Source organism: Oreochromis aureus, linkage group 18 (genome assembly GCF_013358895.1).
Source record: "Oreochromis aureus strain Israel breed Guangdong linkage group 18, ZZ_aureus, whole genome shotgun sequence".
Classification (NCBI taxonomy): Eukaryota; Metazoa; Chordata; class Actinopteri; order Cichliformes; family Cichlidae; genus Oreochromis; species Oreochromis aureus.
Window position 1 is genome coordinate 10,719,688 of NC_052959.1, and position 14,525 is coordinate 10,734,212.

The 14,525-nt window shown below is 42.8% G+C and overlaps 1 protein-coding gene across 1 annotated transcript in view; it reads left to right on the forward strand.

Moving 5' to 3' along the window:
* hs2st1a (heparan sulfate 2-O-sulfotransferase 1a) overlaps positions 1 to 14,525 on the forward strand; it is a 32,036-nt gene extending 17,511 nt beyond the window's left edge. Inside the window, exons 2-7 of the mRNA XM_031749786.2 lie at positions 7,006 to 7,256; positions 7,353 to 7,438; positions 7,684 to 7,822; positions 8,570 to 8,667; positions 10,641 to 10,798; positions 12,735 to 14,525. Of these exons, the coding sequence (XP_031605646.1) occupies positions 7,006 to 7,256; positions 7,353 to 7,438; positions 7,684 to 7,822; positions 8,570 to 8,667; positions 10,641 to 10,798; positions 12,735 to 12,958 (956 nt within the window). The 3' untranslated portion in view covers positions 12,959 to 14,525. The remainder of the gene's footprint in view (positions 1 to 7,005; positions 7,257 to 7,352; positions 7,439 to 7,683; positions 7,823 to 8,569; positions 8,668 to 10,640; positions 10,799 to 12,734) is intronic.

A 14,525-nucleotide genomic window follows, 5' to 3' on the forward strand; every position in this document is an offset into this window, starting at 1 on the left:
CCTAACCACTGTCTGCGCTGACAAGGGTGCGTTTTGTTGTCGTCTCCCCGTCTGAGGGATGCTTTGTGGGTATTTTCATGACAGAGATGCCCTTGTTTTCAGCTACTTTTGTCGGGAAGCGGGGGGAAAAATGTCGTTTGAAGCTTTACAGGAGGATGCGTGACCTTTACGTGGACTGTTTTTGATGAATTCAATTCCAGGGCAGACGCAGAAGCAACAGCTGCATCTCTCTGAAGGAGAGGGCGCTTCCATCGCCCTCCGGTCGTTACAGGTGGAAATCTGACTTATGACCTTAACAGTGCGTCTCTGCACCTTCTAGTAAAAGCACAATGAACAATTAAACAGAGAAACTCTCTTTTGTGAGCATTTATAGAGCCTCACAAAGCAGAAGTGCCAGGTCCTGGGCGGGAAATATCACGTCGCTGTGAAACTTGTTATTTATTAGGATCTGCAGTGTAGCCAGACGTTTTATTTTCACACATCACCTCACTGCCTGGTTTGAAATAGTGGAGCCTTCCTGTTACTTATATTAAAATCTGACTTTGATGCATTGTTCGCCATCATTTACAGCATTCTTAATCAAACTTCCCCTTCTTTTACGATCAATCTAGACAACAGACCAAACGGAGGCTCATTACATCTTCTTGTAGACAATAAATTTTTGTGTGTTTCTGTGCTGCTGCTGTCACTGACATCCCGTCAAATGTGAACTTGAATTATCCTGGCTAAACACATACCAGTAAATCATCGCTCATACTGGGACTGTAGATATATAGATTAGCCACCATGCAGCTATCCTGTGGTTAATGTTCTGCCATTAGCAAGCCGCAGCTTTAGCAAGTTTTAAGCTTGGACTAAATACAGCTTCTGCAGCAAAAATTTAAAGTAATCGTTTTCTGTGCGACTCTTGCTTTGCCCTGCTCGTCTTTATAACGTTGCTTCAGTTCATTGAGGTTTGCACCACAGCATTTCAGTTAAGGTCTAGACTGTCACCGGACCTTTGCAGCAGCTTGATTTTCTGTTGCTGTGCATGGGTTCATTGTCCTGTTGTTGAGCCAGTTTGGGCCAAGCTTTAGTTGTCACACAGATGAAGTTCAGAGTCGATTCAGTAGCTGCCAAACAAGCCCAGAGCACCACCGTAGTTTACAGTTGGTATTAGGTGTTTGTGCTGATGTGCTATGTTTTTGTTTTCTCCAAAATCAGAGACTTAGGTCTCGTCTCTCTACAGAGGAGATCGTTCCAGAAGTCTTGAGGTTTGTTCAGATGCAAGTTTGTAACGGAGAAAAGGCTATTCCTGGAAATCTTTCCAAACAAACTTCAAACTTGTTCAGTCTTTTTTTTTCTCTAGTTGTACAGTCTTGAATTTTAACATGTAACATGGTAACAGGCCTGTAGAGTCTGAAATCTAGGTCTTCATTTATTTTTAGTTTCTCTGAACATTGCATGGTCTGAATTTGCTGGGATGTTCACACCTAGGAAGATTATGGTGTTTTCTTAACGCTCCTGAATGCTCCACGCCTGCTTTTATAGAGATGCTCACACTTAATCAAGTGCACCGGATTAAAAGCACAGAGGTGCTACTTCCTCTTAATTTTCAATGGAAGTTGTAAAGGTGTGCTTAGTTTTTCACATTGCTGTACCTGCTAATTAGTGCTAACACATAAGTTACACCTAGCTGTCACTTAGAGCACTCCTCTTATAAAAATTGTAATGGAAAAGTAAGAATTGAAGAGCAAACCTGTTATTTGCTCAAGGATGTAAACATTGTAGTTTCTGCAGGGACTGACTCGTTTCAAGAGACAGCCTCATGTGGCCAGTCGAGGAACTGCAGTTTTTGCCAGTTTGCAATCATAATTAGCTAATCTCAGTGCTCTGTCTCATAAAAGCTACTTGTTAATTTATTATAGTGCCTGTATTATTCTGTTCACACACCACTGACAGGTTGTCAGCCAGCAGATACGTGATTTTATTTCTGATTGCTAAGATGTATCTGGCCCCATGGAAAATGGAAATTCAAGTCGTTTTTCTTTTACCTCTAGTTTGGGCTCCACCAGCTCATGGGAGTAATATCGGTTCTTTTATCTAATAATGCTGAGGAGACCAAAGGCTGGCGGCATCCCTGCTACTCCAGCTCTGCCTCATAATAAACAGTGTCCAGATTCTCTGGCCACATTTTTGTCTGTCTCCATCTCAGACCTGGCTCATCCTGGCCTCCCTCCTTCTCCACAAAGCCCCCGCCTCCTTCTGTCTCCCCCAGCTGTACGCTACTGCGGAGAACCGACGAGTGAATGAAACCTTTCTTTGAGCGTCAATGTTGCACTTGTGTGTCAAATCTAGCGGGGGGAAAAAATTCCACGGCGTTAGCAATTAGCCCCATTTCCTTAGCACTTCAGTCTGCTGGAGACTGCTCTGTTTTTGTTTTGGTTTCTTTCCCACTGAAGTAATATGCAATTAAATAAAAGTTTTCATGTGTGGTTTTAAAGTTTAAAGGAAGTTTTTTTTTTTCCTTTTTTTTTTTTGAAATGCGCTCCAGTGTGCGTGGGTTTTGCACGTCTCTGTGCCTGTCTGTCATTCTGATCTCGTTTGAATGCACCCAACACCTTCACAGCCACTTAATGCAAGCGGCCTTGTTTATCTGTCTCTGTGTTCGGTTCTCTGCGGCTGCCAGCAGCACTGAAAAGCTGCACCAACAGATTCCTCTCACAGCATGTTTCATTTTCCTTGTCATCGCTTAAATAACAATGGCAATGCGGGTTCTGCTCTGTTTGGTCAGCCCTGAATCTCTCCCTGTCGGTCTGACTTTACTCCTTTTTCCTCTGATAATCCACCTTCTGCTAAATGTGTCCAAAGGCTGAATTATATTAGAAATTCAGAAGTGCACAATTTATCCAAATGTTCGTGAGTGCTGCAGTGGTGACATAACTGTCCCCCTGGAAACCTGGCACTGCAAAACAGTAGCATGCATCCAAGTCTATATAGAGGGGGACTGGGAGAAACGGCAGCAGCAGACTAACTCGATTTTTTTTTTTTTTTTTTTATACAGCAGCAACCTAGATCTCCTGCCTGTCATCCTTCATTGATTTTGCAATCCAGCAGCATCCAAGCAGAACCATACAAGCCCATAGACCTCAGTCTGCCGCTGATAGCCGATCTCTATTACCCACCTAGCTCAAGGCTTCGGTTCGAGGGGCTAAACTTCTCAGGGGAAGAGGCAGAGAGCTCCAACTGGCGGATCGGAGCGATGATAGATTTATGAGCTGCTTGGAGAACGGATCATCTTCTCTCCCCCACTTTTATTATCCCATCAGATCTGACGTGATAGCAATAATACATGACGGCCTGTCACATTCTGCAGATCTGGCGGCGAATATGAATGATGATTTCAAATGCCTGGGTCTAATCGGCGTTAAATTGCTTTAGTAAATATGTTCAGCTACCAGCACTCTGTCTTCCTCCTGTCTCTGACTTTGAATGAAGCTCAGAGTAATAGGCTTGTAGTTGTCACAATGTTTAAGACCCGTGTTGGCTTCACGGTTCATAATTAGCTTTTAATGCACATAGTCGGCTTGAGGGGAGGAAATCGACGGAAATGTGGATTGAAAAGAGGCCTGCTGTGTGGCCATAGTAATTCAGGCTTTTGTTCTCTAATTAAATGACCTCAGAAGGGAGCGCTAAGCTTAAGTTTGTGTGTGGGTGTGTGGGGCGCCCTCTGATATGGAGGTTTGTGCCAAGTGTGTTCAATCTTGCAATGAATAGGGCGTCAACTACAAAGCCTAAGAAGCCCTCTCCGTGCCCCCTTCGCCTCCTTGTTAACTGTTGGAAATTTGGCACAAAACACCATGTCTTTAACAAGTGGCTCACAGCCCCTTCACATAGTTCAAGACACTGTAGTTAGGGACACAGTAGCCCCCGGTGTTTTCTCACTATTCTATCCTTCAGTTTTAAAAGCGAGACACTGAAAGATTTCCCTGCAAGCTGAAGCTGCACATACTCTTCCATTAGTGTGTTTATTCCACGGCAAAGCAAAAAGGGAAGCTTGCGTGATTGCACGCTCTTCTCTTTCTATCTCTTCTCTCTGATGTCTGCGGTTCGAGACGGACAGAGCTGAAGCCTGTGGGAACACATTTTAACAGTTACCTCTATTTATTTGTGTTTGTATTTTAACCATGTGGGCTAATTTGGTTCTACTTTGAACGGGGTTTTGTTTGCCATGTGCACACAGTTTCAAACCGTGTTGTTTTAAATATATACAGCTGCAGTCGAAGCACTTACTTACTCCTTGCACTGGATAATCCACAGACCTCGCTGTCAACAGTTCTCACTGGGAGTATTTTATTTAATGGGAGTAGTCCCAGTAAAACACTCCTGACAGTGAGGCCTGTGGATTATTTAGAGTAACTGGAGCACTGGAAAAAGTTGCTGTTGAATATTTCAGATGTATCTTTTTCTTTCTTTAAGCTGTAAGCACTGGAAACACATTTTCATTCATAATATATTTGGCATGTGAGAAGTGAGGTAGATGTATGGATTAAAGCAGCTTTTAAGTTCGGATAATGAACGTTTTCTGAATAACCAGTAAGAATAGCACAAAGCAAACACAAATTTACAGGTTAATTATTTTAATTCATGAAATGCCAGTCTTATGGAACTTTATATTGTAAAACAAAGACCCTACAATATTACAGAGAAAACCCCAACAGTCATGTGACCCAATCTATCAAAACAGGTTATTTTATTATTTTAGCTATTTGCCAAACAGTACTGAAGATACAGAAATATAATGAGCACGAGCTAAAGTGCAAACTCTCAGGTTTAATAAAAATATTAGATTAACCATTGAGGAATTACATGTGAATTACATGTTTGGAGACAAGTCGACATCTTCCATAAAAACTCCTGACGACCTCGGCAACCTGCTAGTGATCCAAATAGTCGCAGCACCAAATACTTCTTTGTGACGAGTTTTACACTACCAACTGCTAGCAACCTCCAGCAACCACTTGCCAACCTGCTGCAGAATGCACATTTTCCCTAGAAGCAGGTGGTTGCCAGTGGGTCATCAATTTCACGGTGACTGCCTCTTTCATCCACTTGCAACCAGTCAGGGATTATTTCTTTTTCCCTTGTGGTCGGTGGTTGCCAGCCCTTAAATAACAAGAAGTGTGTCATTATTCAGGTTCCCATCGTTCATATGAGTCAACTTCCTGTCAAAACCTTTGAGAATAAAGAAGACTGTGTGTCCTTCAGACACCTGGCACTGCACACCTGTAAAGCTCTTCTTTTGTCTTTGCCATTCTCTCTCTGCCGTCACGGTACTCCATTATAAAAATAATCCAAAACGACACTTGATCCCAAGTGGTAAAGTTTCAACATAGCAACTGTTATTTCTGTTGTTGTTGGCCAAGGCGCACTTTGGACGCACATGCGAATGAGTATCTCCATTACAGCTGTTCTGCACGCTGACAGCCTTCAGCCATTACAGCCACCTGGCACGTCTCCACGCCGTCAGTCCAGTTGTGAGCATGCGGAAACGGCGAGGCCCCTTCAGAAACCAGATCTCGCTTTCATGAGTGGAACATTAACAGCTGCTCGGGAAGGTGTAAGAGCAGGGGCTGAGAGTATGCATGTTCACATTCACACAGATGAAGGACAGGGTGCCGGAATCGCAGATGACATCTTAATTGGCCTTTTGGTGCCAGATGCCAGCCTGGAAAGACGTCCAGGCCAGGTCCAAGCTGTAACTGTGTCTCAGTTGCCAGGCACGGCATTAGGAAAGGTTTTTAGGAGCCTAGTGGCTCTGCTGGGAGCTCCCACGGGTATTAGGTTCTCCAGTGTTGTGCTGCCTCCCCTCCTCGTACAAACACCCTTCTTCTCTCTCCATGCTTCCTGCAGAGTACTCTGAGGCTTTGTCAACACCCGTCAATCTGAGGCGAATTCAGATAAAGAAAAGCCCAAGGACGACAAAGGCCAGGCCTTCTTTGTGTTCAATCTATTCACACTGAGCTACTGGGGTCTGGCTTTTCTGCAGCTTCGTGCAGTGTTTAGGTGGAAACAGCCCCCCCACGCCTCACAAAAAACCCTCCACCCTTCTCATTTAAGCCACATTGATGTCCTGCAAATGTCCAGTTAGCCACCAAATAACTGCCAACCTCTAACCCTGAACCACCTCTTACTGTTCCCTTTCCCACTCCCCTTTATGTGATACCTTTCTCAGAAGAATCATTTCCCATTACCCTGAGCCTGTTCTACATGCTAGTCCAAATGAAGGTACATTTATTTGATCTAAAATATGAGCAAACACACAGTCCACTCTGCAGTTAAATGAGGAGAGTGAAAGTAAAGGTAGAGGACTGATATTAAAGATGAATCTGATTAGCGAACAAGAGAAGCGGTACCACTGTGTGAAATGGGCTGCTCACAAAATGATTACCTAATATTCCTGTTTGACATTACTCTTGATCCTCGGCGTGAAGCAGGGAAAGATCTTGAAGCTCTCCCGACAGATTGTGAAATGAAAATCCATTTTTAATGAAGTTACAGTTTAGTCTCTCCCACAGCGCTGACGCTTCTGACAAGGACACACGATATTTTAAGGTGTAAGTGGATCAGATTTGAATCAAAGACTATATTTGTCAAGTACAGTGAGTCTTGGATCATAGTTGTAAGTAAGAAAACACAAAGCTTTGAGGATTTGGGATGCTCTGAAATAGATTTGGAGCATGTAGTCTTTTTATTTTTCTCTTAAATCGATCACTAGTTTAACAAATGAGCAGGACCTTTTTCACAGAAAAGTTCCTGCTGTTATTCCGCTTCACAGGGAGGTCAAAGGTCAAGTTCAGCTTGAGAACAGCTTCACCTGGAGCTTGAGTAATCAGTAACTCACTGAAGGACTTTTTTTTTTTTTTTCTTTCAAATCTTTCCTTTCAGCCAACTCTCATTAAAAAAAAAAAATCTAACTTCTGCATCTTGAACTCGTCTGTTTCTAATTTCCGTTCGTCTCCACAGAACGAGCCATCGCCAGACACGAGGTACGAGAGATCGAGCAGAGGCACACACAGGACAGCCTGCGGGAGCGGGACTCAGCCGCAGCGCTGTCTGACAATGAGGATGACGTGGTCATCATCTACAACCGGGTGCCCAAGACGGCCAGCACTTCCTTCACCAACATCGCCTACGACCTGTGCGGGAAGAACCACTACCACGTCCTGCACATCAACACCACCAAGAACAACCCGGTCATGTCCCTCCAGGACCAGGTCAGGGGACCTGCGTTTCCTCCATCTTCCTACACCTGATAATCTTTGTCTGCTACAGAGGTCATTATTGTGATGTGTTGATTTTGGTTTGTTCAGGTGCGATTTGTAAAGAATGTGACTGAATGGAGGGAAATGAAGCCGGCTTTCTACCACGGACACGTCTCCTTCCTGGATTTCACCAAGTAAAGAAGCGTTCATTTCACATAGTGTTTTTTTTTTTTTTTCTCCACAGCCCTGTAACCAGTTAATCCACCCTGCTGGGGCTTTGATCAGCTGACTCCACCTTGTGGTCACTTAAAGCTGTTCACTCTCAGAGTGAAAAGCAAATTGTAGCTATTTGAATGTTTAAGAAAACAAAATTGCATTCTGTTTCATGTATTTTGACTTAATTCCTGGTGAGTTTTCTGAAATGAGTAATTCTCCTCAGGTTCGGGGTGAAGAAGAAGCCCATCTACATAAATGTGATTAGGGACCCAATCGAAAGGCTGGTGTCCTATTATTACTTTTTACGTTTCGGGGACGACTACAGGCCCGGTTTGAGACGCAGAAAACAAGGAGACAAGAAGGTAAAACAGCTTTATTCTTTTATTTTAAGGATGGATTCATTTTCATTTAAATAACAGGGATCTGTGGATGAAATCTCACTTAATATTTGGCTTGAGTGATCAAACCGAGCATTTATCTTCCAGAGCTCAGCATTTTGAGCCCTCTGTGCTGCCGACAGTCATCGAGGCATTGAGTGTTTTTGGGGTGTCCGTGGTTAAATCCCGTTGTTGTAAATGGAAAAACATCAGGAATGCTAGCAAACAAAATCTAATTACATCTGGCACAAATGTTCATTTGGACTCAAGGATGAGCTCATTAAAAGTTAGTAGTCAAGATCAGCGTGACCTCACCAAAGTCGAGAATTCACAGTTTAATTATCGCTAAATTTCACACAAATGTCTCTAACGGGAAAATCCGATGAAGTGGTGACATAAAATGTGACCAGACTGGGTTGTTACCAGCTACTTAACTAGCATACCGCTGTGAGGTGGTAATTCCAGTTAAAACAAAATTCCCTCTGTTTCATTTCTCTCAAATGTGTGTTTTGTTTTTTCTTTTGAACTAGAAGAATAATTACTGGGGAATTCAATTTCTGACTAAACTTTGGAAAATAACGGCTCAGTGATTATATTTGTGCATAAAGCTACTTTGGAATGTTGTCGTCTTTCTTTTGTTTCTAAGTGCATTAAGGGATATGAAGGTCCAATATGAAGGAACGCTTATCTTTTCATCTACTTTCTTCGTGTTTTTCATGTTCTGTGTTTCAGACGTTCGATGAATGTGTATCAGCTGGTGGCTCGGACTGCGCTCCCGAGAAGCTCTGGCTCCAGATTCCCTTTTTCTGTGGTCACTACTCCGAATGCTGGTGAGAATTCAAACACCTGCTGCTCCTGCTGTGTCGCATTCAGACCACACTGAGTGTGACATTATCAAACGTGTGTCCTTTTTTTAGACATTTGCATGTTGACAGAAGAGATCTGGTTATATTGCAACCAAAAACAGGAATGAACAGGCTTAATGATGCAGCTTATGAACCTTATAAAATAGTGTAGCTATAAATCAATACACTACTGTTTTGTTTTCTTCGTGGTGTGCAGTGTGTGTTTAAAAAAAAATTTTTTTTAAAATGAGCAAAGCAGACAAGATGAGAACAAAAGAAGAAGTAGCAGACCTGAAAACACTACAGCAGAGAGTAAAGTATCCCAAAGTCATGTCAGGCTTTCATGTAATCAGTGGATGGATCAACTAATGGTGCAGGTCCTGTGTTAGGCCTTTGCTGGGTGTTTAACTGTTTCTTAAACACATGACTTTTCAGATACTGTTCATCAGTCACAGGGAGGTTGTTTTTTTTTAACTTGCCATTTCTTTTATCCTCCAATGTCCAGTTTTAGGGGTGTTTAAGGACACGCTGCACACCATGCTGAGTTTTTGGCTAATAGTTCTTTTGGGAATCACCTTGTTGGTGCAAAAGAACTGTTTTATGCCAGTTTAACTGTGTTATCTTTAGCATTTTCTATGGATTCAACTGCAGAAATTGGTTGACAGGGCAGATTTAGTGTTTTCATGACAGAGTGGTTAAAGACAGACTATTAAACCATCCATCCATCTTCTTCCGCCTTTCTGGGGCTGGGTCGCGGGGCAGCAGTCTTAGCAGAAAAGCCCAGACCTCCCTCTCCGTGGCCACCTCCTTTAGCTTGTCCGGTGGAACACCAGGGCGTTCCCAGGGCAGCTGACAGACATAATTCCTCCAGCGTGTCCTGGGTCTGCTCCTTGGCCTCCGAAAGAAAACCGGTTCCTCCTAAAACAGTCAGGTACAAGAACTGGACTGAAAATGAGCGAAAAAGCAGCCAATGTCTGAAGAAAAACTTCTGAAAGCCCGGAGAACCATTGCTCAAAAAAACTGCATTACAAGTCTGGCTCCTTGGGAGCAAAATAGGAATAAATCAGGACTGGCTCGAGACATTTGCACAGTATCAAATGTTAAATATGCATGATTGGGTTCAGATTTAACACCACTGTTAGGGTACGAATAAATGCAGCGGTGAGATATTTTTCTCTGGGTTTGTTGTCAATAACACAAACAAGCAAAGTCACTGACCTTGTCTTTTCCTCGGTGCATGCAGATGAAGTTGTTAAAAAAGACGTGGTGTATCAGTTTTGTTCAATAGAGCACCACATTCAGTCTTTCTCTGCTTTGCTACACTCTCTTCTCAAGGTCTCCCGTAGCCCTCTCACAGCCTTGAGCCGTTCTCTACATTGTGTTTTCTTCCTTTTTTATCAGTCTCTCGCTGACCCTACTCATCCCTCTCACCCTGCCTAGTCCTTTGCCAACTCTGCTTTCCATCTTTTACCCATCTACCCTCTTGCTGACTGAAGGTCTGAGTGTCTGGGATTTAGAGAGCAGTATATTAAAGTAATGGAAAGGCCCTTGGAAACATTAAATAAATAGTGAAGACAAAAAGGTGAGGTCAGTGCAGCCAGTCATAGATTGATGTGTTTAAGAAGGCCTTGCCAACAATTTACTTTATAGGTTTAAACAATCCTTATTTTATTTTCACTACCAAGCTTTTTTTCTTTTGCTCCGCTCTCCTGTTGTCTCACCTAATCGTTCATCCTGTCTGTCTTTCAGCTCCTCTCTGCTGCTCTTCTCTCCATCACCTCCTCTTCCTCCGTGTCAGGCCTTACATCATTCTTCCCCTCCATTTCTGCTCAGTTTTTCCAAGCTGTGTGGGATTTTTTTCCCATCCAGTAGAGCAGTGACTCCCTGAGAATAAAGAGAAAAATATCCACATCGAAAAGAAAAACATGACTTTTTTTTTTCTTTTTTTGTGTGTGTAGGAACGTGGGCAGTCAGTGGGCTCTGGAGCAGGCAAAGTACAACCTGGTGAATGAGTACATGCTGGTCGGTGTAACAGAAGAGCTGGAAGATTTTGTCATGATGCTGGAGGCCGCGCTGCCACGCTTCTTCAAAGGAGCCACTGAGCTGTACAAAACAGGTGCTGCTCCTGCCACACAGTTTAAACAATATATATATTTGCTGCAGTTGCTCATTAGCGCTTTGAATTGCTCTCCCGAGAATTCGGCTGTGATCAAAATGCAGTCGTGCTGCTTCGCTGATGTAGTTACAGATTAGTTAGAATGAGTGCAGCCAGAATGAATAATGGAGAGCACAAAAGGGTCCGGTGTGACAATCACGCCGATGCACAATGACTCAATATACCCGAGCGCATTAATCAATTAATCTGAAGACTGAGTCTCACATTCAAATGTCATGTCGTCTCGATCTGGAGAAAAAAGAAAAGCAGCGTTGCACACTGACTCATGTTTTTATGCACGGGTACAGCTAATGTTTACTAAATTACTCAGCTAGCACCTGGTTGCCAGGTTTCTGGCATTAGTAAGTTATCTGTGACTTTCAATCGGGTCAAACCAGAGGACTGTTGATAACGCATGATAGTTTGTGGTGCTTCTTTCTGTTTGTTTGTTTTTTATTGACAACTGCACAGTGATGATGCATAGTCACTGTGCCTAGTCAAGTGTCAGGCAATTAACAGTTAATTAAAAAACTACTTATTTTACACTGCGTGGTTTTTTGGGGGGGGGTTGTTTATTTTTTGAATACAGAGCAAATAAACTTGACACTATTTAGTGACCTGTTTCCAGAGTTAAATGGACAGTTAACTGCAAAGTCATATTTATCTTTATTCTAGGGCTATTTATTCCTTTTAGATACACTATATTGCCAGAAGTATTCATTCACCCATCGAAATCATCTAATTCAGGTGTTCCAATCACTTTCATGGCCACAGCCGTATAAAATCAAACACCCAGGGACGCAAACTGCTTCTACATTTGTGAAAGACTAGGTCGCTCTACCATGATAGGATGCCACCTGTGCAACAAGTCCAGTTGTGACATTCCCTCATTACTAAATATTCCACAGTCAGCTGTTAGTGGTATTGTAATAAAGTGGAAAGGATTGGGAACGACAGCACCTCAACCATGAAGTGGTAGGTCACATAAAATCACAGAGCATGGTTATCAGATGCTGTGATGCATAGTGCACAGAGGTTGCCAACTTTCTGTAGAGTCAACGCTACAGATCTTCAAACTTCATGTGGGCTTCAGATTAGCTCAAGAACTGTATGTAGAGAGCTTCGTGGAATGGGTTTATCTTATTAAACCCAATGGATTAATAATGGGATCTCACGCGAGTGCTCGTGACGGCAGACGAGCATATACTTTTGGCAATATAGTGTCATTTTGCTGCGAGTTGCCTTGTTTTGGAGATACTGGCTATAAAATCTGCTGAGTCTGACACACACACCCCACATTTATGTATTTTATTTTTAAATTTCTGAAAGAAAAGGCTTAAATAACTGTGCACCACACACCAGCACAATCTAAATGAATAAAAGTCCTATTTTTAGGTGAACTGGCCCTTTAAGACAGCCCCCCCCACACACACACAGACACACACACACATTTATTGTTAGCTGTGTATTGGACATACAGATAACAGTGTTATGTAGGATTTTGTTGTTGTCGGTTGTGTAGTTTATATTAGGAAAAGCTCACACTAAGTATGCTTTAATGTTGCTGTTTTTTCACGGCAGCCATTATGACACGAAGCAGCAGGAAGTCACTTTAATGAAGGCCACGCGCCTAAACAGAAAAGAAGCTGCTGCTGTTTCATGTGAAAATGGCAACTGTTCAAGGATCTTGAAAAAAAGAAAAGGTTTCGTTCTGATTGAAGCTGCTTGTTGTTAATGCCAGTGGATTAACAAAAGAACTGCAGCAATCGCTTCTGCAAAACTAACAAAAGTAACACTTAAATGCATTACCAGTAAATATAACAGGCCGCTTATGTACTGAATGATTGAGTTCATGTCCTTTAATTCCATGTTGTTTTTTCCCCCCCTCGCATCACAGGCAAGAAATCCCACCTAAGGAAGACCAGCGAGAAGAAGCCGCCCACAAAGGAGTCGATTGCCAAGCTGCAGCAGTCCACCATCTGGAAGATGGAGAATGACTTCTATGAATTTGCCCTGGAGCAGTTCCAGTTCGTCAGGGCGCACGCTGTCCGAGAAAAGGACGGGGAACTCTACCTGCTGGCCCAAAATTTCTTCTATGAAAAAATCTACCCCAAAAACTAGAGAAGAGAGCCGAGTGTTTTGGAGGAGGACGGAACACTTTGTCCATGCTCAGTTGTGCGCTCTTGAGACAAACAGAAGTGAGAGTGAGGTGAGACTTGAGGACTACCGCTGACTGTGTGCCTCGTTTGAGAGCATGATGCGGAGCTGGAGAAGCAATCCGGCTGTGACGCAGCGACCGGACTGGCAGCAGTTGCTACTCGTGGCTGTTCCGGCCAGCTGAACGAGGAGCTCATGTTTCATTCGGCAGGTTACTATCGCTACCGGCAGCTCCTCCACTCCCTTTCACTTCAACGCCAAAGGTCGTCCAGGCCGAGGGCCTCTCCCAGCTTGCGTCCTGAAGACGACCGGCCAACAGCTGATCATCCCTCCACTCCTGATTGGCTTCACTGTTCTTCTATCCAGAAGATTCTCATTGGCTCTGTACTGTTTGGTTGTGTTTGGCTGTATTTTATCTCTTTATTACGTTTTTGGTTTGTATGTAAAGACGTTTGACGGTGAAACGACATGCCTCACGCCTCATCACCACTACTAACTTAAAGAGACTGTACTGTAAGAAACGTTGCTGGACTTAAATGAAGCCTTTTGAGGTTTTTATGAGTAAAAGTCCTGTGAACGCGGACTGTTTCCCGGGGCAGGCGTGTATGTTTTATACTATACTAAGTGTGTGACTCTTGTAAATGTGCAGCTTTTCCTATAGAGGGTAACGGAGGAAACGTTTACACCTTATTTTATTGAAGTGAGGTGAACTTGCTGCTTCTGTAAATATTTACAACTTTTTAAATCCATTGCATTTCCTGGCAGGTTACAGCAGTCTGGACGTGTTGTCGGTTTTATTTTTGTCACGTAGAAGCATTTAAACACGGGCGGCTGCTAAAATATGTTTGGAGAAATGTGCTTTTCCGTTTTCAATGCGACTTTTGTACCAGTAAATTTAAGACTTTTAGCAACTAAAGCATGAAGAGTGGAAATGAGGAAGTTCCCCTGCTGTATTTGGGTGTCACCTAACTCCACTGTGAGCCCAAACGTTTCCATTTTTTTTTTTTTTTTTTTTACAAGTGGGGAAATTATGTATTAATTCGGGAGCTTCAGAAGAGCATTCCCAGTCAAAGCCAGACTGTTTCTCATTGATTTTTATGCCAAGCTAACATAACCAGCTGCAGCATTACACTACATTTAAAAGGCTGATAAGAGATCAGTCTTAATTCATTTAATTGATAAATTGGCTTTATTTGGGCTCTGATGGGGTTTATTTTTTTTAATCGTGTAAGGGAAATGATGAAGATGACAAGTATTTAAAAAAAAAAAAAGGCATACTTTGTTATGACGGGAAAAAGCCCCAGCTTCTTCCTGGATGTGCTGTCACTGTCTGTATTTGTATATCCAGGTGAGTGGATGCTCCCTTACCATCTGAGGACATACTGTAGTTAACCACTCGGTCTCGTGTGCCTTCTCTAGAGTTCGCCTTGTTTTGCAGATTTTTCTGACTGAACATAAAGACAACACGGCTGCCATGTCTGTTTTCATCTTTTGATTGACAAACAATATAAAGAAGACTTTAAAAAAACTA